Raw genomic sequence first — 26,904 nt, 5'->3', positions numbered from 1 at the left:
ACAACATTTTAAAACAAACATTTCAAAATCTGAAAGTCAATTAAATATCGGTGTATATATTTTTATGTATATGATACAACTACAATACGAAGACATCAAAACCGTTAATGTATTTTATGTGAAATTTGTGCATGTATTCAAATGAAAGATAAAGTTAATACACAATCAACATATACTTTTGTGTCATTTATCGTGTTTTAAAAATTTTGCTGATTCTACTACAAATATTGTTAAGTATACTAAGTACAAACATCTCTTGCAAGAACAAATATAATTGCAAACAAATACACTCAGAAAACAAAACACTATACCTTGTCCAACATTTTTATATAAACACAAAAATGGTATGATATTCAAGACGTAGTTACGTGGAGAAATATACAATTCTTATGCTTCTCTCTTAAAATATTAAACAATTAGTTCAAATATAGAAGGGAAACATTTCTAAGTTTAGAGTGTATTAAGACTGCTATATACACAAGTCACTAGATTTGCAAAAAACTTAGACAAGATATTAAGAACTACAATCAGCAACAAAAATCATTGATGTTATAATTTATATTGAAAATTACCGTTGTCCTCTAGGTCATGGGTTTCAGCGCCTAACAATTTTTAATAATAGAAAAGAAATTAATTTGTACGTTTTATTTATGTTAATAACAAAACCACATTAATACATGAACAAATACTGCTTCACAGCCTTTTCCTAATAAGCTTAGAAAATTGGTGTAATTTTTATTTATTTATATATGGAACTTCACATTTACATTCAATAACATATTTTATGGTTAACTGCCTAACCAGTTACATGTAGTTCTCAGGTTTTAATTATATTTCAGTGTGATAATTTTAACTTGAAAACATTAGGTAACAGAACCTATATTAGCCATCGTGAGAAAGGACTTTCAGCAACATCAGTTCTTATCCATCCTTCTGACAAGATCATGGGTGAAACAGAGTTAGAGGGAGCTGATGTTGTTCAAACCTTCAGTTTTCATGGTATATACGTTTTGTACTTTTACATAAGATCTATTAAGATTTCAAGGTGACTTTAAAACAATGATTTACAGCATACACCAAAGAAAGGGAAATATATGTATATATATATATAGAACAAAACTTGGTATAGTTTGTAAATATTTGGAGCCACAAGAAACACTAGGAGTCAACAGTCATTAAACAATGTTTACTTCATCAAATACGTAAAAAAAACGTAACTGGAAAGTGGTTACATTTTTAAGCTACCCAAACACGTACTTCCTTATGGATACTTTTCCACTCTCAGAATTGGTTTAAATTGTTGGTAATAGGGATCAGTGATGTCGAAAAAAACCCACCTGTAGAGAAAAATATATGTAAAAACAGCTCGTTTGGGTTGAGAAAATGTTGTACGTAGAGGAGTGAACAACATTTCTTCGGTCTTTGTAAACCTGACGATGACTGAAGAAGGTCGAAACTTTGTTCGCTTCTCTACGTAAAAAATTTTCTCAACCCAAACGAGCCGTTTTTACATATATATTTTTGTTGGTAATAGGAAATTGTTACTTTCCTTGATGACATACAGTCTGGTCACAGAAACATCTCAATATATTTGTTCACTTGTTAATAAACAGTGTTGAATATAACTTAGCTCAAGCAGTAAAACAGAGTAATTGTTAATCTTTTCTTTTAACCCTGATTAAGATATATTGCAGACAACAATCCTAGAAATAAATAATTTCTTTCATACATGTCGGTTTTATCCTGGATTTGTCTTAATGATATAAATGTCAAACTGGTTTTTTTCACAACTGAAACTACAAGAAATACAAACTATTCCAATAACAGTATATAAATTAATCAAACCTTTTAAGAAGTCAGAAACAGACTTTGTGTGATAAATTTTATACATGATAGATTCTACATAGCAACTGCTTTTTTTCATTCAAATAAGAATTTCATCCTTTTAACAATTTTTAAAAGTTATAAACTATTACTTCATTCATATATAATATTTACAAATCTTAAAACGTGTTTCTCAACATATAAAACAAAATTCTTAACTATTGTGGTACTGAATGGAAGACTGACAGTATTCATATCCAGTCCCAGTGTGACAGAATATGAGCAGTAGTAAAGATTGTTCTTATATTTTTACTACAGTTCTTTAAAACTGAAGAGACTAATAATTTAAAATATAAATGTTTTTAATGGATTCCCTTTTAAACAGTTAAAATCCATTAATGATCTAATTACAAGTCTTAATTTGAGCTTAATATTTTATTTTTCCAAGTTTCTTTCTACCTGAGTGACATTATATCATGGAAATTATACTACACTACTTAGTGTTTCCACTTCACTGTTTGTCCAAAATTAATTAATTAATTAAAGCAAATAAAATGATTTCTAACTTAAAATATATATATATATGTTTTACCTCATAATATACTGTCTTATTTGTACCACTGGACATTCCTTAGAAGAATATAACCTTCAAGTAAACAAAAACAAAATTTTACTTCATCATATACTATCTAATTAATACTACTAGATGGTTTCTTAGAAGACATTATTTACTGATTAATAAAATTATTTAACGTGCTTGCAAAAACAGTAGAAGAAATGGTATGAAATAGTATATAGAAACATTTTTACCACTTTTGAAATCTTGCAAGAATTTGTTACTGCCACACAATTTCACATATATTAGTCCTACTGAGAAGAACAGATTAATAAGCAAATAAAGGATTTACTTGCTGAGATATTTTGCACTTATTACACAATGAACATTCTTTAAGTAAGCCACCTTAGCTTGAATTACATATAGAAATATTTTTATTTTCCAATCTAACTGAAAAGTCTATGAATTAAAAACCATGTATTTTACAAATTATGATGTTATCCATGATTGAAATGGTTATGCTAACAATATTAGAACTTTCAAAGTATAAAATATTGTATTATAAAATGAATATTTAAATATATAATTTTAAAACTACATGATTATCTATGAAAACACATGGTCATGTAATAAGCAAAATATTAACAATCAAATATCATGTGTCAACAATACAGTTTTCATGCATTCTATTTCCCACCCACATATTTAAATACCTGCAAAAAAACCAAGAAATAAACTACACATCCAGAGTAACAAACAGTTTTCTTACATTATAATGTGTTCATTAAGAGTTGTTCTTAACATTATATTTTTATATATTTGGAATTGTACAATATCAGAATTATACAAAAAGAGTAATTCTAAAAAAAATATCCCTTTATATGCTCATGTTTTCACCCATGAAGTTACCACAAATTCTATCCTCTTCAAGTGACCAAACATTTTCAACACAATCTTAAAATACATTAAGCACTGGTTCTCCAAAGTTCAATTACACTAATAAAATGTTTTCCTTAACAAATATAAACTTTTTCTGTGACAAATTACAACCTTTGCCATTTTTAATTCAAGTACACATAAATAAAGGGTATTTTCTGTGGGTTTCTCTAATAAAACTGCACAACAAAAACCATGAAAACTAACGCCTCCAGACCTGATGAGGGTGGTGGCTGTGAAAGAGAACCTGGTATTACAACAATTAAAGGAACAAACATTTTTTTCAAACACAACACACCACCATACAGTTTTATGTTTTCACTGTGCTGTAATACCTTTAGAAATTCCTAGATTTATTCACAATAACTTTCTCATAACCATGTGTTAAGAGTATCACAGACACCATACTGTTCCACTTTGGGTTCCTATTTAATAGTTAAATTTTGGCAGCCCCAAGAGCTTCAGCTAAATCATCTGGGTAACAATTCTCTGTTTCCCACTGTATGTCAGAGTTCTGTGTTGGAGAGCAGACTGGTGAGATTTGTTCGACCGTTTCTGAAGGAAGACAGGCAATGTATGATGTATCAGATGAAGACAGAGAATCAGATGGCACTGCACGTTGTCTTTGCACTATACTTTGGTTACCAAGTTGATTATTCACTGAAGATTCATCACCATCATATAGCCTGCTAGTGTTTGTATTACAAAACCCTGATGTGTAAGGAGGTGGAGGATCTTCTATGAAAAATAGGTACAAGTAACTTTGTAAAGAACAATATATATCTAATGTACAAAATAAACAAATGTTAAACATTCCTTCACTAGAAGTTAAAGTACCCTTTTCACAAATAAAAAATGGGGAGATAACCCTCAAAATGACTTTGCCTTTTATGTTGATTTTGTATGATAAAGTTAAAGTTTATTGAAATTGTAGATATGCTTGTTATATATTTAAGGTTGTTTATATGTATTAAAGAAACATTAGTTAACAATTACCAACACAAACCATGCAACAGTTATTTCATATCTTGTGCTTTAAATGTACTTACATTGTATTTAATTTATACAATTACATTAAAGAACTTCTCTCAGATATATTTCTACAATGTTTATGTCAGGTATTAGTATGGTTTGTTCCTTTATCATTATAAATTTTGTTCTGAAACAGGGCAAAAAGTATAAAAGTAAACTAAATATATAAATCTCTCTTATAAACACATGTTGAATGTTCTATTTTCTCCTTACTGTATTTAAAAATATTAAGTACTTGATTAAAAAACATTTTTTGTTATTAAATACATGTATCAAGTTGAAACTAGAGATTCAAGAGCAGAATTTTTTTTTAACTTGTTTTTAGTGTATTTTAATTTTTAAATACACTCCATCTTTATATACTGGTCTTTTCAGTATATTTTTTCCGAACAGACATCTGAAGCACTAACTTACCAAGGAAAAAATATTGTTGAAACTTACTGGACATACAAGCAACAACTTAAAATGTACCAATGTTGCACGTTCTACAACTAAACACAACAATTTGCTGAAAAATGTAACATTAAACAAGCACTTACAAAAACAAAAAGTGTAAATATAAGATAATGATAAGCAAATATTTCGAAGTTCAATACAAAAGTTATAAACCAAATTACAACAAACTACTGCACTCGTATATTTTAACTACATTTTCTAAAAAAATTAAAAACCTAAATTTTTTTAACTACATCAGCAGAAACTATTACCTATGGAGGGACTGCACGGAAGGAGGCGATAGTTATGTTGCCTATACTGTAAAACCTTTTCTCTAGCTTTAATTACTGCCAACTTAGTGGATCCTGACCCTACAGAAGATAAAAATAGGTTTACAATAATGTTGTGGAGAAAAATATGAGAACAAGGAAAATCAGAAGAAAACTGACTTCTTTTTGTATAATTAAATTTTGAATAGTGTTGTGTTATTTATATTTTATTTACGTTTGAGATGGTAAAAAAATGTAGTTTTTACATGTTTACCACATGGTAAGTACGAAGAACAAAAGCATGATTTAACAAAACCATATCTTAATAATACTCTTGCAATAAAACTCAACAGCAACTGAACAGGAATCTTTAATTTCTACAACCAATAAAAATAACATTACCTATCACTTGGTAATTTATCAAGTAGCAAACTCAAGTTTCTCTCCACAGCTAATATATCATGAACCTTAATTGTTACAATACAAAATATTATCCACTACTGAAATGAAACCTTCAAGATTATTGAACTAAAGAACCTTAATGCAGTATCATAGTTAAGATAATTTCACTCTTCCATCATTAGTCAAGAATATCTTTAATTATATATATACTCACTTAATGTTTCTAAATAGTTTCAAGTTTTCTGTATAAATATATACTAATCCCTTTGTTTAGATAAAAGTAACACACAGCATTATCATCACCTACCTCAGTAAAGCTTGTACCAGGGTAATTATGTGATTCCAAGGCAAGCCCATTTTAAAAGGGGATATAGATATGCAAGGTAATATGAATCATGGTCCTTCTCTCTTGAAAATTTTATTTGGAATAATCATTAATTTAAGCATTTGTGGACTGTGGAATACCATACTTAGGAAATATTTCTCCAACTCCAGCACCTAGTTGTAGTCATTTAGTAAAATATGGAAGCCATCCAAGTAAGTGAAACACACACACTTACATATTGTATGATTGTATCTTTCCATTTTGTTTTTACATTGGTGTGTTTGTTTGTTTTTTTGCTCTGTGTGTTCAAATTATTATCCCAGTGACGTTTCCAAACCTGAAATTTTGCTGAAACTTTTCTGGTTATATGTTGGATATCAATAAACCTAAATAACATAGACTAGTTAAAAGTAACATTTTCCTTTAGCAGTCTTTTTACTTTTTCTGGATTGAATCCAGCCTAAGATCTGTCACATAAACAGTCAGTGCTATATCAATGAGTTATAGGTTTGAACTACTATTAATTGCTAATAAGGCATTTTGTATCAGCTGAAACTACCACAAAAGTAAACTAAAAATTAATAATCTAGATTAAATCTACAGAAATAAATATAACTTATAATTTAAAATAAATGAAAATTTACAATTTCACTAATTCAAGGCCAGATTTTATTTAATGATTATTAAATGTATTCAAATGACACAATATGAACCAAAACATCATTTTAAGAACACTCTATGGGGTTCAGTATAGCCACTCCTAATTTTGAACAGTTAACCAGAGTAAAGGCAACTATTTTTTCACACACTACCTCAAGTGGCTACTCTTACTTAACTGAATAGTGCGATTGACTATCACACTTGTAATACACATACAGTGAAAAAGTGAAGCATATTTGGTATTGCCATATTTCAAACTCAAGACTCTTGGATCACTAGGCTGATAAACTAACCAGTAGGCCACACTCAAACCTATGGTTAATAACTCTATCAAATCCATAACAAACAACTGAAGCTCAGACCACAGAAATAAAAGTATTTGTTTAAAATCAGTACCACTTTAGTATTTCAGTTTCTACCTACCAGTGTATTTGACCTCTTTTAAGTCTCTATCATGAACATCTGGAACATAATGGGATATCTCCTGGAATACAAAAAACAGTTTAGTTGAAATACTTTATCTGATCTTTTCAATAAAAAACATCACATTTATATTCAAACAAATTAACTATATTAAACCCAATAAAAGAAAACCTATCAATACAAAATATTAAAAACAACCAAAACTGCAAAAAACAGTTATTATCCATAAACTTACTTTCTTGTACCATAAAGCACCTTCTTGATTGATATTAAACTTAAAACTATAATTTAGCCTAGCTAGCTGGTTACAGTAATTACATTGCCACTAATATAATAAAATGTAATAGCAAAAGATGTCTCACATGTCCTGTTCTAAATACTATTCATCCTATTACTTATATTAATTCAATTTGTAAAATAAAAAATATAATTTATTTATTAAAAAAAATTGATAAAAAAATTTTGGATTTTCCAATTTATGGAAAATAAATAAAAATTCCTCAGATAGTAATGTGCCATACCCATCTATTAAAAACATTATAACTTTGCAGTTATTCAGATATTGTAAAATTTGTAATAAATCACAATGTTGATATATTGATATGGAAAGTAATAGCTAATGGATTTAATAAAAAAAATTTAGATAAAATTATTAAATTATTCTGTAATAAATACACAAATGTACTAAATAAATAAAAAGAAAATAAAATCAGAGAAATTCTATTGAAATTACTAAAAATTTTTAGTTAAAAATAGATAATCTAAGAACTTGGCAATACTTCATGCAGATGTACACCTTAAGCCACATATAAAAACACGACAGTCACAGTAAACTATCACTTTGCTGATGTGTTAATTAGTGCCTCTACCATATTGGATGCAGGAATGCTAATTTCAAGAGGTAAGTTTTATCTTTCTTACCCCCCAAATGGTAGTACCTTATTTTCATTTTTATTTATTTTTTTCATTTTTTTCTTATTCTAGGTTGGGAGAGCAGTCACATTCCCACAACTGTCTGCAGAAGGTTGATATAGGTGTGGGATGTTGTAGGCTTGAGCACCCACATCTCTCTCTCCCAATTTCTAGTTTTCTTATGCGAGACTAGCAAATTGGAGGTAAAGATTGACAGATGGTGTATCCCCACTGCAATGTGGGTCCTACTTCCACAGTCATCTCCAAAACCTAGGACACATTTTATAATCCTACATTGTAGCTTGTACTCTAGGATCCCTTTTTATTTTTAAAATGTGCAGTGTATTTTGAAAAAAAAGTTCATGGTAATGTGTTTTGGTTTATGGCTTGAATATTTTATGGTTACAACATGATTAATCAGAGGTTGGGATTTGCTGTTTTTAACTCAGTCCCTCCTCATTATTGTGTTTATTCATTTAACTTCATTCAGATGTAAATTATTTAATTTTGCTCAAATATATATTATCATTACCTTGTTTAACTCTTTTCAAAATTAAGTAGTATTTTATGATATAATACAAGAATTTAAGGTACTTGAGTTAATTCACCTTTTGAGCATCAAAAATGATTGAACATTTACTGGACATCTCCAAGTATGCATCAGAAACCTTCATCAGTCCTTCTTTCAATCTTATGAGTTTCACAGATTCATTTTTATGTACACGTTCCATCACTGTAATAAAAGATATTCTCCAGGAGCAATTTGATTTATAGCATTATAATCTATTCAATAAAAATCAAGGCTTAGTTAAAGTAAATACATTTAAGCCTAATTTCAAAAGAATGCTAAATGTGAATGCACTCTATAAAATCAAAAAATATAAATGTTCATCAAAATATTTTTGTACCACAATTGGACTATTTTTTATCCTAATGTTTGTTAGTAACAGACACTAGAATACACACACACACATACATATATATACACATTTTATATTTATTTTAACAAGAAAAACAAAAGCAAAATTTATTCTTTTGCAACATAGTCTTGAAAGACAAAAGTTCTCATGAAGTACAGATATATAAAGTTCAAATTGTAAAGGACTGTATTTTTGTTGTAACTCAGATTTTTACATTATACACTGATAAATGTCCTCACTAATAAGTAAAATTTCAGAGAAAGTTATACAATTGCTACAGTACCACCAAAACAAACTAACACATCTGTGTCTCTTGAGTCCAATCATATTATTCCATATAATAAAAAAACAAAAGTTGCTAGCAGCAAAAAAATCAATAAAGTTTTATGTAAGTCATGGAAATATAAAAGTGTGTATATGGAAAACCAAATAACTTATTAATAAAACTTTCAGGTTAAAAAAAATTCTATGTTTGAAAAATAACTTCATTAATGTCTTAAGTTTTGTATTAGCCATGGATTACAATGGTTTCTCTCACACTGGTCTAATTCAGAGTAAGTAGTATAAAAAACAGAATGTCACACCTTTCATTTTTCTTTACCGACAAAAAGTTGAAGAAAGTACAACTAGATATAAAAGCTTTATAAATACACTATCTTTGTACTAATTTTGTTACCTTCTAATTGAGCCAAATCCTTTGCTCTTTCAGCTTGAGACAGCTTAATTTCCAAGTTATTGATTTCTTCAACTGTGGCTTTCTACAGATACCAAATACAGTCACAAACCATTTAACAACTATAGATGTATCATGAGTTTAGGAAAATTATTCATTTTATTTAAGTTATATATATGCTATTGTGCAAAGTGTTTGGACAAGACAATATTTTGTCATTCTTTATTTTATGGGGCTAATTCTTCCACACTATTACAGAATGTAAATTTAGATGCTATGTTAATATTTCACTGATCACTGAATGAGTCAGGGTGAGAATACTTATCATTCTTTTAAAATCCCATACAGTTGTACCAAAGGAATGTCATAAGCATTCTGCTTGAATGAACATACTGATAAAACTTAGGATCTTATATAGTTTCTTAACTATACAGAAAGAAACTAGCAAGAAGTTAGCATTTGGTACTGGTATGTGCTAGAAGAAATCAATTTAGTAGCATCCCAGAAATAAACATTGATCAAATCAGTGTTTGACACAATATAAAGTTTTGTTGTCATGTTATTGCCCAAAAAGCATAGAGAATATTCAGTAGAGCAGAGAGTTCACATAAAAGCTTTATGTGGTTTCACAATCTAGGGTGTACTTAACACTAACACCCTAGATGTGAAACCAACACAGGTGAATTTGAAACTAAAAAAGGAAGAGGCAAAACAACTAAACTCAGTGATACTGATGTTAAGTATCTTTGTTCAGGGAGCCTTCAGAACAGAAGAAAGACTGTCACTGATTTCAAATGTAAAATAAACTACCATGTACCAAATGACAGAAAAGTGTCCAGATCTACAGTAGCAAGAAGACTAAAAAAGAATGGAATATTTGATCATATAGCAGTTAAAAAACCTTAACTTCAATCTCCAAATATTGCTAGAAGGTACAAAAAGAAAGGATTGAAAAAGGGTATTATGGATGGATGAGTTCAAGTTTGAAATATCTGGTTCAAAGTGTAGGTTGTACCTCCAGTGGAAGAAATGTGAAAGATACTTACCTCAATGCATAACACCTACTATGAAGCATGGTGGAGGAAGTGTAATTCCCCCCCCCTCTGCTAACAGGAGATATTTGCAAGATAGATGGTATAATGGACCAGCACAAGTACTACCAGATACTGATTCATCATCATAATATACCCAGTGGTTTTCATATAATTAGTAAAGAATTCTATTACCAAGAAAATAATGATCCCAAACACTTACTCAACCTATGCAGAAATTATTTAGCTAAGAAAGAAGCTGCTGGGGTTATTCAAATGATGCAATGGCCCCCAAAGAGCCCTGATTTTAACCCAATTGAGCAGACCCAAGATTTGATAGATCAAAAACTTGACAAATCAAATATTACTTCTAAAGAAATTTTATGGGAGTGTATTAGAAAAATTTGGAGTAAATTCCCAAATAACACTTTAATTAAATACATTGCAATAATAATTGAAAGATCTTTTGCAGTTATTAAAGCTAAAAGGGAACACACAAAATATTAATTGTTTGCTGAACTCAAGCACTTTGAATGAATTTTTGTTGTACTAACTATGAAGATTAATAAAATGTTGATATTCTACCTGTATTTACATTCTATTGTTCTTTGAAAGTAGCCTGAAATCTAATATTTGACTTTGTTCTAACACTTTTGCATAGTACTGTATTGCAATGAGTCATTTTAAGCAATGTAGGTTTAGGTTTTGACAGCACAAAAATAATTTCTTTCATAAATGTATTTAATGTACATTCAGATGTTAGCATTGGTATCCTATTCAAGCTTTTGTTGTCTATATGACATTACTAAAAGAAATTATTAACAGTATAAACAGAAAAATGTTATTTCCTGATAATGGATGTATCACATTAATCAGTCTCCTAAAAACACAGGCAACAATTTCTATGATAAGACCAAAGTGTTTTTCTTTAAGAAATTCAAGTAGTGTAAATATTAATAAAGGTAACATATACAAACAAATATTCCTGAAGGTAAAAGTAACCAAACTTTTTCAGTAGTGCTTTATATAGTCACATCTTTTTTTATTACTAAAATTATTTGAAGATTAGCATCAATGGTCTTGGTTGTGACATTTTGTAACACACATACAAATTTCCTCACTTATCAGACTTGCTTACTTTTTGTATCTAATATCATTTATGTTAGCTAAATTTAACAGTGAAGTTCAACAGCACCAAAACACTAAACTAAAAGCTGATACTTAGAATGTTTAGTAAGCCATTTATTTTATTCTTACAAATATATTTAAAAACTAGGTTTTAAAAATGTATACAAATAGATTCTTACTGTACAAAACAAAAGAATAAATAAAAATTTCTGTAACATTTGTTACATATGTGAAACATTTTCCACAGAAATTTAAAATTACTGAATGCACTTTATAATTCAACTGAGTTTCAGAATGATACTTTGAGATATGGTTTTTAAAATTATATTTGTCATATTAAATAGGCTTATAAAAAGATTTCACAAAAAAACAAACAAAGAGGAAATTAACCTTTGCAGCTTTCTTCAATTCTTTTTTGATTCTTAACTCTCGTTGTTCACATTGGGCCTAGAAGAAGAAAATCAGTTAGTCCTAACAAACTACATATCAATCTTAAATAAATATTATATTCTTTTGAAAACATCTTTTACTTCAACATCTAACATAGAATGCAAGCTTATAACAGCTGAAATTTAAATAACTTACTAAAGGAATTAGTCTGATTTAGGCCACATTTCATATTGCTCTAAAATCTCATAAAAGAAAGTGAAATTTTCTTACTGAAGAATATATTAGTGAAAATTCTTCCCTTGAGACACTTCATACATTTTTAGTACAACCAAACTTGTTACCTTGAGTTTTCAATAATAATAAAACAGTTTACTTTTGTTTCATACAGATAAATTATAAAAACAATCATTACATGCAACAATGAAATACACACGTTTGGTAAATATTACAATTTTGTACAATTCTTTGGTTATGATAATAAATATGTTAGTTTTGACAACTAAATTTTAGTCAACAAATGAACAAATATTGTGCATTGTCTAATATTGCTGGATATAGATTATTACAATTTTCATATCAACTTCTTTCATATAAAGGAAGACTGGAAACAGTTGCAAGTAGAATAACATGAAAAGTAAGAATAGTAAAAAATACAGATTCTGATGGCATTCCACAGATAAGTGTTTGATGTTGCTGGTTGGGGTAGGAAACAAGAAGTTGTGGTCATTGTTACACTTCTAATACTGGAATCATAATCACAATTATTCATTGCACAAGAAAGATACTTTTTTCACCATTCAAAACAAATATTATTGCACATGTAACACAGCTGGGAACAGGGGAACAGCAACAAATGAGAACAAATGTTACTGTAACTGGGATTAATTGAATTCCAACATAGAACCCAGTATTATTACAGAAGATGTGTGTAAGAATAAATTCATGCATACAATAGGTTATAAGGCACTAACTAGTAATGGTGATTCAAATGTTTATAAGGCAGTTTTGGAAAAAGTGCCTTGTGGCCAGTTAGTTGAAAAGGTTAAATACATGGTCAAAAACTACACTACAATACTGCAACATTACTAGTGATAATATTTAAAATGGTAAATATTTCTTGAAATCTAAAATAATTTGCCTGAAAAAGTAATAGAGGCATAATATGGTACAAGAGGAAAATGTCAATGTTTAGAAATCTCACAGGTGACCTGAAACTACATCATAGCTTTGTAAGCCATGAAAAATGAATTATTTTTGTTCATCAGCTACAACAACAAAACTAGCAATATCTTAGAAATGCCCTATTCTCTTCTCACAAGATCTATGGCTGATGTAAGCACATTTATATAAAAATTTAACTTTGTGAATCACACATACATATCATTACACAGTTTATTGGTGGAAAATAAGTACACCCAGTAGGGATGAATATTGCTAGCAATAACAAAATGCTTGTATATCATATCAACTGAAACCCAAGTGGCACACTAGCCTAGAAATCTTCTTCCTACAAGAGATCATGTATTATGTCGAAAAACATGCAACAAAAACAGTGTTACAGTGATCTCATCCAAGAGGACAGCTGACGATGCCAGAAGTAAAGAAAAATAAAAGGGAATTTTCTCAGTGGTATAAAGTTGTCAGCAAACAATTATGACTATGGACCAAACACTTAAAAATATCATTTGACAAAGAAAAAATAGCTATGAATAAAAACTGAATTTATAATGGCAGGTATTAAAGGGGGCTAGGAGTAACATGAAGAGTAAAACATAGGGACGGAATAGAAACTGGAAACGATAAAAGGAGTGAGGCAAAAGGCTCCCAGCTTCACATCTGAATGCAAGGTAAGATAAACATCAATATCTGTCTCTCAAAATATATTATGTTGGCCTACCTAAACCATCTGTTGAATATGGTAGGTAAAATGAATGAAATGAATTATTATCTACACCACTACATCAGGTGTAACTATCAAAGATTTAAACCTCTTTGTGGATGTAGAAAACAAACACTTGGAATATTGCAAGACAGACAGATCAGGGATAACTGAACGTTAGAAGTGTCCAAAAGTGCTGACTGTATGTCATTAATTGAAGTTTCTAGAAAGACAAAGAATTTCTGTTGGACTATGAAAAATTGAAATCTTAACCTAAAATAAATAAATATTTATTTTTTATCAAATGAAAGATCCACTACACATTATAGGCAGAGATTTTAATAACTTTATTCTGTGGACACCCAAAAAATAAATATTCTGAGAATAAAGAAACATGAAGTCAGAAGAATGAAAAACACTTTCCTAATTGTATTGTTTTCTTAAATGGAAATTTTGCTACCAGATAACATTGATCCCAATGATTTTGTTGAAGTAAAGAGAAAGAGGAAACATTATAGTGTAATAAAAACTGAAAGTTTCATTAGATGAAAATAAATGTTTTATTTACCACATTTACAACTTAGAAACAAGCCTAGCTACCAAAAATCCCTCTAACCCTAATCTAAACAGTGAATAACAACCTGAACATGAACTTTTGTATCACACAGTAACAAATGTAAACATTTCTTTATGGAACTGTTTTTACTGTTTGTGAGGAAAGTTTACCATGAGAAAACTACTACAAGCTACATACAAATGAAGTTTCTAACTATTCTGTCACACAACGACTGAAATGATAACACTGTAAATATTTATTGTATTGAAATTTTGATATTACACAATTAACCAGCTGCCTAATTGTTTATATATACTCGAGGCTATGAAACTAATAAATTCTATTCCTTTGTATATTTAAAATTTACTTCTTTAGTCCTCAATGTCTTGGAATTTTATGAAAACAATCTTTATTCTTGTAGGGAAAATCAATGGTACAGTAAGGTGAAGAACAAACTTTGGCAGCCACCAACATCTTTATCTCTAACTTGAATATTGTTCCACATATAAAGTTGGAAGTTCAAACATGCAAAAGAAGTTGTTACTTGTAGTTGTTAGAGGAGTCAAGTTAGAGTGTCAAAATTTTACACAATTCCACTGTTTAAGAACTCTTACAAATGAGTACCTTACTACCATTGTCAGACACCATTTAATAATGTGATCCTCTACACGGAGTATTACTTATTTTTCAAAACCAATACACAAAACCATGTCTCTTTGGCAGCTCCTAGGTTCTGCATTATGCTCAAAGTTGTGATTATTTTCTGTCACTGTTAAAAAGAGTATGGCAGGTTACATATAGTTGTGTTTGAAATGCCTTCAAGAACTTTTGTCATTCTCATCAAGCCTGTATCCATGTTACAATACTTCCACCTTGAGAGTGGTTCATTGTACTGCAAGATGTACAGACATTTTGCAGGTATATATTATAAGCATTATTTTTGTTAGACCATGCAAAGATAACATTATGTTAAACCCATGTAAAACTCTAATTCTGCCTCATTTGTTAGACAGGAATTTCTTCCATATAGACTTACAGGTTCAAAATTAATTTGTACTTTACTTATAAAGAGAAAGCAAAGACTGAGTGATTAGCACAGTCTTAAACACAGATATAATAAGCATCACTTTAATTACTTGTCATAAATACTGTGTTAATATACTGTACAACATTTTAGAATAACTTGTATGTTATTTTAAAAGGTATTGTTTGGGAAGATCTATGTTAGATAAAACATGGTATTAAGTTATTCACCAAATTGCTTTTATTGTGACCTCACAGACAGCTTACAAAAATGAATAAAATGACCTTAATGCTCAAGTTTTTAGATCAACAAACTTATGATTAATATACTGCAAAAAAATACATTCTAAAATGTGTTTATGTTTTAAATTTTCTTGGAAGGCAGAAGATCACAGGGGGCATTTTTTGTCAATGAAATTTTAATTAAAGTAAAATGAACCAATATTTAAAGCTAAATTTTAGTTGGAACATAATTCTTCTGGTAGTAAATACTCAAATGGTTCTTCTTTTTTTTTATATAGAAGGCAGACGTTTGTTGCAAAGCTATTATCACTGAAGTTAAACAGTATAAAAAGTTGAAATTTTTAAAGTATGTAATTCTTATGTTATAATTTCAGTGAAAATTTTACTTTACAAGTAGATACCCTGAGAACACAGTATTTGATGTGGACTCTTCCCAGAAGGAAAGCAAACTCACTATTATATAATGTACAGTTACCCCAATTACCAAGAAGTTTAGAAATATTTGCTCGATTTACTGGAAACATTTGTATCTCAGAGTTATGACAATGGGTGTTTTTTTTTCTATATATATAAGCTTATGTTGTTCCTGTTATGCTACTGCCTAGTAGTAGTTTGAAATAGTTTCAACTCTTTCAATATGGGCTTGGTCTGTATGACCAAACACATGATCTCTTTTAACTCATTTAAAAGTATTTTCAGATTTAATACTTCTACCTTTCAATGTAGTGCATGTATCTTCACAAAATTTTGCAGTATTTCAGTTAATATTATAAGTCTGTAACGTATAAAAAATCATGTCCATAAATATATATTGAGCATTTGGTTTAAATAGTCTGTGTACAAATCAATTTTCATGTTAAAATTACAAGCATATTTCTTCATCTCAAAAATCTCAATTCTCCTCTGTGTGATCCCTAAGACTTCTTAAATGCATTTCAAATGTTTTGGATTTTTTTCAGTAAAATGTCATAGTTTATCTTTTATTTGCTCTAACCTATCTCGAAATGAAATTGGTCAATTTTACACACCTCGTAGCCACCAAAATAAAAATTGAAATAAAACTACATTACCCTTTTTTTCTTTCTGGAGTGACTTCAAATTGTAAATTAATTTATCCTAAGTAGTTCTAAGTTCATAATGATATACATCTATTTATAATTAAATTTTAATATTTTACTGCCCTTTAAACTTGGTTTAACTACTATCCATGTCATTGTAAGTTGTAAATCATTCAGGGCACATGCAGATCACGTAACACTATCAAATTATATTACCCATGAGATATTACAACTACGAAAAGCAGCTCCCGTGCATACCTTGTGAAATATTTTTATTATATTATTACTTATTTTACTTAATTCTTATCTTAACTAACTTACAAAGATTCCTATTTTTACAGTTAAGTTACTTTTATAATTATACATAAAGAATAAACATGAAAAACAAGAAATAAAATACTTAACCAATCTTCTTTTTTCTTGTTCTCGATTGTCAAAGAGTTAACCATAATTTGTTTTTATACTGATCATAGCATTACACTTAATTTTTATTTATTTATATAATGCACCAAACAATACAGACTAATTACATGCATAAAGTAGACAAATTTATCTAACTCTAAACATTTTTCTGACCTTCTAACTATGGGACAAAAGTCATTACAAAGTCATCCAAAATGGCCATTAAAAGAGGTGTGGCTATACAATATGATGCACTGTTGAAAGTATAACAACATGGATAATTTATTAACCTTCATAGCATTTACTGGTGTTGTGCACATACTAAACCAAAAAGAAACAGAATCAAAATAGCTAACATAAAAATAACAAGGAATTTTTGTACAAGTTTATTTTATGTCAGCCATAGACAAAAGCTATCACACACTTCATCCTAAATGGTGTTTATTTCTACTGGGAATTTGAATAATCAAAAAATAAATGTTCATTCCTATCACAGATTTCAATTTTCCTATACCAAAAGTACATTTCAGATAGGTACTCCCATACTCCCACACTATAAGCTATTTGCATTCATTGATGCCCCCTACATGCAAACGTTTTTCTTTACACATGGCCTTCTGCTCCCTCCTATTAGAACCAAGTGATTCCAATGCATCTGTCATGTAGATAACCCTCCATCACTTCTCCACCAACGGGAGCAAAGTGTAGTCGCATGACACATGTGACTCCCTCTATGCGTGTCTACTGAACTATTACTTTTAAAGTTTGGCAGAAAATGGAAGCACTAGAAGTGTGTGGGGAGGAAGGGTGGGATGTAAGAAAGAGGGAGGAGAACACCTGAGTAGGAAAGAATATGGCAGCAGAGTGATCCTAACCAGAGAAAGATATTGTAAATCAATCCCACAGTGAGAAAAGTGAGTAAACAAGAATGTGTCCCTAGGTGTAGAGTGGCTAGGGTAAGGTTGATCATACTTGATAAGTCAACTATGTCCAGAAACATCCTCACAGGGTACTGACATTCACACGAGGGTAGTACGAGTATCATACGATCTTCACCTCAAACCCAAGAACCATGGAATTAAGAACCACTCTGATTCGTGGATATAACACAAGGATTAACTCTGAGCTACAGATCCAAGAACTTAATATCCAGTATCAAAAGAATGTCAATCAGACAATTAACTCCCCCAACAATGAAACAAGCTAGGACCATTCAAATGGAAATAACATCTCTGTAAGAAAAGAGAACTAAGGATAGCTAAAGACAGAACTGGAACAATCCTATGTACCACCGCTGTGACTTACAACACAGATGGAAAAAGGTTGAACCAAACACGAGTGGAGAAATAAAACAAATTAACTGATAAATCAAATTAAGTTGAAAAATAAACTCTTTGCGAGGAAAACAAAGTCAAACATGCAGCAATAAACAAACAAAAGAACATATCTGAACTCAAATGCTGCCACGTAAGAAGTGATAATTTGGTATAGATGCACACAGGGAGTCACGTGCATTATGCAAGTGTACTATACTCTTACTGGTGAAGAAGATGCATGATAATTTATCTGAGTGACATATTGGAATCAAGTTAGTCCAGTAGAGAGGAACAGAATACTTGTGGCATGTTTAAATAAAGTTTGCATACAAAAGGCAGAATAAACAAGAGTAATCTTGTGAATAGAGGAAAGTACCATATTGGAAGATTTACTTACATACTTAGTTTGGAGGAATGAATCATGTATGATTAGTTACTTCAGTTGGGCATGGGATACGATGTTCTAACTATTCAGTATGCAACTGATGATGTGCCTAAACAAACCCAAACATATACGTTCCAACCAGCTATTAAAGAGAACAGATAATGTTTTAGCCTTTATTTAAGGCTTAAAAGATAAAATAAACTTGGTTAAATGATTTGGTTGTTTCCTGGAAGTGAGTAAGAAGCAACCTTGATGGGATGAACGGTTAAATGGGTGTAAGTATATTTAATTACCTTTACTGCTTTCAGTTTCACTGTAAGTGTGTAACTTGTTGTTCTTCAATCAATGTTTATATTTATAAAACACAAAAATTATAAAAATATAACCAAATGTAAAAACAAACTGATTACTGAGTGACTAAATTACCTTTACAAGTCAAAGGAATTACTTATAGACTTTAGTGCAAGTAGCTAAAATCAAAATGTGATCTTTGAACTAAAAACAGAGACCACATACAGCCCAACTTACCAGGTGAGCACGAGCATTATCAACTTGCTTTTCTCCATCCAAAATCATTTCAAACTGATGTTTAAAGTTTTTCAGGTGTTCTAAAAACAACCAGTAAAAACAGAAATTTAAACAATCATTTAAACACACACACTGTTTTCTCACAAGCTTATTAAATTGTTATGAAACCATTAACATATTTTATCATGATTAGGTCATGTACCTCTGCAAAAGCTTTTATTACAAATAAATGTATGACAATACTTCTTCATAAAAACACCTACAAACACAGCAGCACTTTAATTCAGATTGTACTAAAATTATAAGAAAAGAATATTCGAAGAGAAATATTAAAAATAGCTTGTAAAACCAAGCTAGGAAATAGAGTAACACAATGAATAAAGAATATCCATCAATTCTTATAAATAATGAATACATGAAGTAAATTTAAATGTTCCTTTATAAAAAAAAACCTAATGAACTCACCTGTAAATTCTTTCTGCACATCTGTCCACAAATTGTTCAGCTCAGCTAGATGGCTCATGATATCCTTACAGTTGATGGAAAAGTGTTAAATTCAAGAAAAATTTGACTGTTTGTTAATTTTACTTTGGAATTTGTATAATTTCATTTTTTACTTTCAATTAATATTACATAGTATATAAATATCCTTAAAATTGATAGAAAAGTGTGTGTTAAAGACAAATGCGAGTGTTAATTTTATTTTTTTTAGAAATTTATTTTACTTTTAATTAATGTTACAAATATTTACATGTTCTCTTAAGGCATTAAACACTTTTTTTTCTCTTCCTTTAATGCAAGTAATCATTGAATTTACAGTTCTATTTAAAGGTTAGAATAATTATATTTTTTTTTGTACAATAAAACATCCAGCACAATTATTAAAACATTTCGTAACTGCAGACCATACACACCTGAATAGCCCTGTTTTCATCTGCAGCCCATGAAGTCATATCCTGAGCAGCTGAATGGAATAAATGGAAATGTTATACAAAACTTAAGTAACTGAGGCTCAAACTGAGTCACAATATATATATATATATATATATATAAATAAATTACTATTTATAAAATGCTTTTGATAGTGTTGTCCTTGGTTTTTACTTAACTATATCTCTAATAATGTTTGTGACAAAATTGTGTTCTCTTCTTTAAATTCCTGTAATACAGCATTTTAGGGTAGGGGTCACTGTCTAGATAACACCTACTATCCTCGGCTTTAAAGACTTGACCTGTAATCTCATAGACAATATACTCTTGCATATTCCCAAAGAAAAAGATCCATAGATGTCATGTTACATGAGCAAACCTAGAACTGTGTAAAATCCTATTTACTACATTTATAGTTGCTGAATATTGTACTCTATTACCGAAGGTTTTTTAGTGCCAGTAAAGATCACAAAATTCAAAAAAGGTAGAAAAATACCCTTTCTTCTGCATACACTCAAATTTTGAAATGATTATTTACTTAAATTTTAAAACAGGAGTAAACAGTTTTAAATTGTTTTGAATCATATAAAACTATATAAAGTAAATACTACATACGCTAATAGTTTGTCTCTTATGAACTATTTTCAAGTTGTAAAAATAAGGAAAAGAAACACCTCCTTATCCAAATATTTTGATATGTATGTATAAGTAAATCGCTATAATTATGTCATATATCCTGTTGCTAGCAGTCCCTGGTGGCACATGATGAAAGTTATATAAAAGGCAAAAATTTGTTGTTTAAATTGATAAATTCAAGATTAAAATCAAAGATCTAATGAAATCATTCTGAGCCTTTTATCTTGTATAAAACATCTCTGGTGGTGAGTAATACAGTTTCACTCTGTCAGACCAAATAGTATTAAAACTATTTTACTCAGTTAATATCAAAATAAAAGAATTTTGAGTAGCATTTAACAAATATTCAAAAACCTGAATTCTGAGCAGTTGTAAACAGTTTGGCTGCTTGTTGTACATCTTTCATTTCAGAGATAACCATATGAAGCTCTGAATGGCCACCACCTAGTGATTTTAAACGAACACCGCCCCTGAAAAATGCAATAATCAATATTAATGATAGATAAAAACCTAAAGTGCAAGTTCATATGCATTTTGAATTTGTATTAGTAGATAATTTCATTTTCTCACTTAGTGGCACAACATTAAAATAAATCTTTACTTAATAATTATCCCACAGTATTCATAATACAATTCAAGTTTTCCAATATTATATATAATGCTAATACCAAATAAGATGGTTTTCACTCCCAATTAAATTCTTAAACAAAGTAATTTTCATACACATTAAACTACAATTTAAAAATAATTCACTGATCTAAGTGAATAGAATATTCAAAGATTTGAAGAAAAAAGTTTGAAAAATTCAAACTTTCAACACAACACATATGATCACTTACAGAAAAACAAACTGAAAAAGTCCATTACTAATCTATAATATTCAACTGGTGTAAGAATATTTCATACAACTCTTGAGTTTGCATTTAAAATATTAATTCTTTACAAATAACTCTACAGCAACAGATATTCTGTTACTTAATTTCACATATACAAATTACATCTTTTAAATCGCTGACAAATACTACATATTGTTCTTTGATTGTTACATTGTCACTTTAAAATGCTGTATCAAATATTTAGTTTTCAATAACAAAATTAATGACAATAGCCTAAGCAATTAAACTACTTTAGGCTGCATCTGGAGGAGGCATAGTGTTACGACTGACTCATACAACATTATTCTACATTTAAAAGAAAGCTGTACATTTACAGATAAAAATGCATATTATTTAAAGAGTAGCAAATATTTTTTTTTAATTCCAGAGGTTCAAGCCTGGCCCATCAGCTCCTATATAAACAGCTCTATAATGAGGTCAACTCTTCTTAACTTTTAAACTTCCTTGGATGAAAATAATCTTCAGTAAAATTATAACTTTTTGTAAGATCCATGAAGTATGTCTGCAATTCCCAAATTATTCCAAAGGTTTTTGGTTTTCTTTGTTAAAGTATTATAAATTTTGTTTAATAAATTCTTCACTATTTGAAAATGTTGATAATGTAGTTTCTTTCCTATTTCGCGTTGTTAATAATATGAATACGATGTTTAGCAGTGTTTGAGCATCCTCTTTAACATTACCATAAGTGGACAAAAACATAACACATAATGAGAATACTTTCAATACTAACAGTAAAATATCTATGAATGCCACCATTCTTTTCATCTTTTTGTTGTGTAAATTATTTTATACCAATGGTAACTGTTCTAATATGCTGGCATTATTTCAATACATTATCTGTTACAGCTACAGTTGTTCATTGATTAGAAAATCAGCAAAATCATTAAGACTGACAACTGATGCAAACCATTTGATATGTGCAACACATAATCAATACTATAAACAATGTTACCGGCGAATTGCTTTGCTTGCTCTTTCCATATCTAGTTGGTGTTCTGGTAGGTAAGGGTAAAAACCTGCAACTCAGAGCTCAGTTGTCATAGTCTTTGCTTGAAGTGTCTTGCAGAAGTCTTACAATGTGTTAAAATGTTTGTTTATAAATGTCTAATAACAGAGAAGAAAAATGGATCAAAATACACGCATAGAGCACTTATTATAAACCTTTAATAATGTAGAATTGATCTACTAAATTTTTTATCAAATCAAAAAGTTGATACAACATTTTTGTCATCCTAGTAACTGTTAACTAATCAAATATTAAACCAAATGCTCTTCATCATTTATATTTGAATACTTTGTTAGCTGTTTCTAATAAATCAATTCAAAATAATGAACCTTCACTTCTAGAGCAATTTTACTTGAAAATCACACACCATATTACTTGAAGGGTCAAATTATATTTTTATTACACTGTTAACATACAGTGGAAAAGACTGGAAATACTAAGTTGAATAGCTTTAGAGGAATAGATGTATATTCATTATTCCAAAATATTTTCCAGTTAAATAAGCTTGTCATTGTATAACAACTTGCCTAATAGTCTGGTCTATGGTGTTAGCTTTAGTTGTTTTAACATTTTTTGAACTGGTATGTGGATGTGATGGGTTATAATTAAATTAGTTTAAAAATATAAAGTTTTATATTAACATTTTTAGGATGTAAGGTAACTTTGATGGATCAAACACATTTTCTTCACTGTCTTTTTCTTGCATCTAAACCAAATGTAAAAAGTATAAATATGCTTGTGCAAAGTAAACAAGTTATATTTAAGCATGATACATAAAAATCCCCAAAGAACAAAGTGAATGTAAAATTGTGTAAAGCAACATTATATTAAGTGTTGGAATATTCATAACTTGATAAAGGTACTAAAAAAGTAAAAACCTAATTCAAGTTCATCAAAATACACTAGCTAAGAATGCTATGAGAACCACTTGTAAACATATTTTCACATGAATCTTACACAACTACAGAAAATATTGGTGAAATTTATGTAAATAATTTATGAATGATTAAATAAATTTATTTTGCTTGTATTAATTTTCTAAACAATTAAGTTTAATGAAAGTAAAATTATATAAAGTAGTATCATATCTAGAAGGGAACACAGATGAAGTTGCTCGGTATTAAAACACTACATGTGTATTTAAGACTGTTGATTAAATACAGTTTAAACCCTTTAATTATGCAATGTTTTATCTCAAGGTACAAAATACTATCATCACCTCACATGTGTTTCTAAGCCTAAACATGATACAGATGAAAAATAGTAAAGTCTGAATTACAGATTTAACTGACTTAAAATGAAGAGCTACAGTGAATATTTGAAATGCACAAGTTCAAGATGGCTTATTACTGAAAATATTTTGTTTTATAAAAACACAGAAGCTCAATATACATACAAGAGATATGAAAGGTGAAAAAAGTAGAACACTAAACCCAGATGAAAAGTAGCATCTCTGATCATAAATACTTATGCATCAAGATGGAAGAGTCAGCATATATATCACATGGAGCTATAACCAAAAAAGAACAAACTTGCACCCATTTTGCTGTAGCACTCTTCACCACCAACCACTAATATGTCAATTAAAAATAATCAAAGGCAAGGTAACAAAATATTTTTTGATATACTGACATCACCTTTCATCCAAAAAATATAATAAATAACAACAGTAAAAAATCTTCCTTATCTAAGTTTACTTCTTCAATCAAACTTAAACATAGCCTTTCAAACAAAATTTTAAAACAACTCAAATTAATTACACAAATGCATAATCACAAAAATCAATTTATGAGGTTATAATCAGCAAAGAAAGATTTTGTTAAAAAACAAACTTGTATTGAGGCTTCTAATCCTTAAACCTATTACTCTGACACTTAAATCTGTACTTACAACCCTTCCACTCTACTACTTGAATAGATAACCCAACATAAAATTGTTTACGTTTCTAAATACTTTGAACACCTGAGTAAAGTATCTCTTCATTCTTTTGTAATGATTATCTTTCTATCCCATTTTGTTTTATTTACTAACTGATACGTACATCACTTTCAATTATGGAAGGAAGACTATATGTCAAAATAGAAACAAGGAAAAATCCATTTCTCTGCTCTCCAGTTCAATTTAACCTGTTAATTTGAACTACAGAGAAAACAATTACAAAACTCTGCACTTTTCCTAAGATTTTAAATGACATTAAACAGAAATACTCCAGGAGCATGCTTCTGTACTCTTTCCAAGTTTTCTATATACTTCTATTAGTAAATAGACCCATCTGCATACAGTATTCAAAACAAGGCCTAACTAGTCTTGTACAAGGCTACAATAATCTTCTTGTTGTATTCAAAATTTTTACCATCATAAACAATAATTCTCTTGCTTTTTAGTTACCACAGCTGAGCGGTTAGCAAAAGATGTTATAGATTTATCATTAATTAGACAACTCCCAATATTTTTTTTTATCCACAATACCAGTGTATCTCTCACAGAAGTAGATATGACATTTCCAAATTTCCATACCCTTTTATTACCTCATCAAAAAGAAACACTTCCTTTCTGTAGTAAAAATGTATTTACACAGATGTTTCATCTTACAGGTTCTTCAGCAAAATCCAACCAACCACAGTAATTGGTTCAAAATAACTTACACTTCAAGCTTAAAATCCTTGCTGTAAATAAAAGTTTCTTCCCTTAAATTAATTGCATTCAACAAATATAAAGGCAACTCATTCCAAACATCAACTACCCTGTCAGTCATAAAATAAAATTGTCCATTTGAAGATAACTCCTACCCAGCTAAAATTTATGTATCCTTCTCCTGTCATTATCACCATTAAATAGAAGACAGATAAAGCATCAACACTATTAATTCTCTTAATTTTAAAGTCAGTGACCTCACCTAACCTTGAATAACAACATTTATATCCTAGTATTCTGCTTTTTTTAGCACTTTCCAATAATTTAATGCCCTTTCTTTAAGGGCAGGTTAAGATCTTTTTTCTATTGAAAAAAAAAAAAAGACAGAAAAAACTAAGACAATGTGATTTAGGTGTTTAAGCTTGTTAAGGGAATTTATAGTGCATTTAAAATTTATGCTTATGATGAAAATCCATCACTTTTTTCAATTTTAATGCAACACAAATGTACTTATAAATCTCTTTAATTGAAAAACTACCTTTATTAAAATAGTTTTTAAGAGAATTTCTTCTAAAATGTAATGTAATGTAGAACCTATACCACATAACATGTTTTTCTTCTACTGAAATAACTCTGTCATAGTACTAATTGTGGAAACGAACAGAAGATCTGTAGCTCTGCGCTAATGGTATTAAGAAAAAGTACAAGTAGGCCTAGGTCTATTAGAAATTAACACTAACAGTACACTACAATCCCATTCACGAGACACATCACAGTAATAGCTAATAGATTCTCAGATACAATGGTAGGAGTACTATATATAAATTTTAATAGTACTAAATATTTTGTAGTCTATGCATAGTTACTAGTAGTAGTACGACAAAATACTAATGCCGTTACGGTAACACTGAAGTACAAATATACAAATCAGAACCACATAATATGTAAACAATTACCATAATAAAATTTCTTAAATAATTTTACTAACTACGAATTACTGGATTGTCAAAAAGTAAAATTTAAACTTGACATTATTTATAAGCCTGACTCAAAGACATCAAGAATAAAAACTGGACATTACGTCTACACAACTTTCTTGTTCATTGACATTATCTAAAGGAAGATAAACACACACACACACATATGTATATATATAATATATTACGTAAAAGCAAAATGTCAATCAATCTCAAGATGAACCAAAAGGAATAACAGTATGAAACACACAGCCTATTATTTTAAACGTTAAAGTTTAAAATTGTTCTCAGCTTTGTAACAATTACATAATATAGTAAAAACCTAAAAATATCTGAATATCGTTTCGAAAGAAAAAACAACAAAAAACACGCACATACAGTGTTCAATTCCAAGAATTACTAGTTCATTGTCTGGAATAGCCAACAAGTTGATGAAACAAAACACAAATTACAACAAATCGAATGCTCTGCCAGCGTAGCTTTTCTTTATGATACGTAAATGTCAGATTTACCACTGAT

At 29.4% G+C, this 26,904-nt stretch overlaps 1 protein-coding gene across 9 annotated transcripts; it reads right to left on the bottom strand.

The window, feature by feature from the left end:
- Window positions 1-308: 308 nt before the first annotated feature.
- LOC143223328 (uncharacterized) lies at window positions 309-26,904 on the bottom strand. Of its 9 annotated transcripts, none has more exons than XM_076451178.1 (13): window positions 26,365-26,533; window positions 24,171-24,284; window positions 22,721-22,872; window positions 21,227-21,342; window positions 20,221-20,270; window positions 19,772-19,835; window positions 19,307-19,386; window positions 11,917-11,973; window positions 9,371-9,452; window positions 8,383-8,507; window positions 6,863-6,923; window positions 5,056-5,154; window positions 309-4,054 (listed from the first exon to the last, which is right to left on the bottom strand). In XM_076451178.1, exons 3-13 carry the CDS (start codon window positions 22,747-22,749, stop codon window positions 3,753-3,755), a joined length of 1,065 nt encoding a protein of 354 aa, XP_076307293.1. In that variant the 5' UTR covers window positions 22,750-22,872; window positions 24,171-24,284; window positions 26,365-26,533; the 3' UTR covers window positions 309-3,752. The 9 variants fall into 9 exon arrangements, with proteins under 9 accessions (XP_076307293.1, XP_076307294.1, XP_076307295.1 ...); XM_076451179.1 differs by lacking the exon at window positions 24,171-24,284 and adding an exon at window positions 23,416-23,480; XM_076451180.1 differs by lacking the exons at window positions 24,171-24,284; window positions 26,365-26,533 and adding an exon at window positions 26,764-26,904.

This window comes from Tachypleus tridentatus, chromosome 8 (genome assembly GCF_004210375.1).
Source record: "Tachypleus tridentatus isolate NWPU-2018 chromosome 8, ASM421037v1, whole genome shotgun sequence".
NCBI lineage: Eukaryota > Metazoa > Arthropoda > Merostomata > Xiphosura > Limulidae > Tachypleus > Tachypleus tridentatus.
The sequence above is the reverse complement of the archived record's forward strand: the minus strand, read 5'-3'. Positions and strand labels throughout refer to the sequence as shown.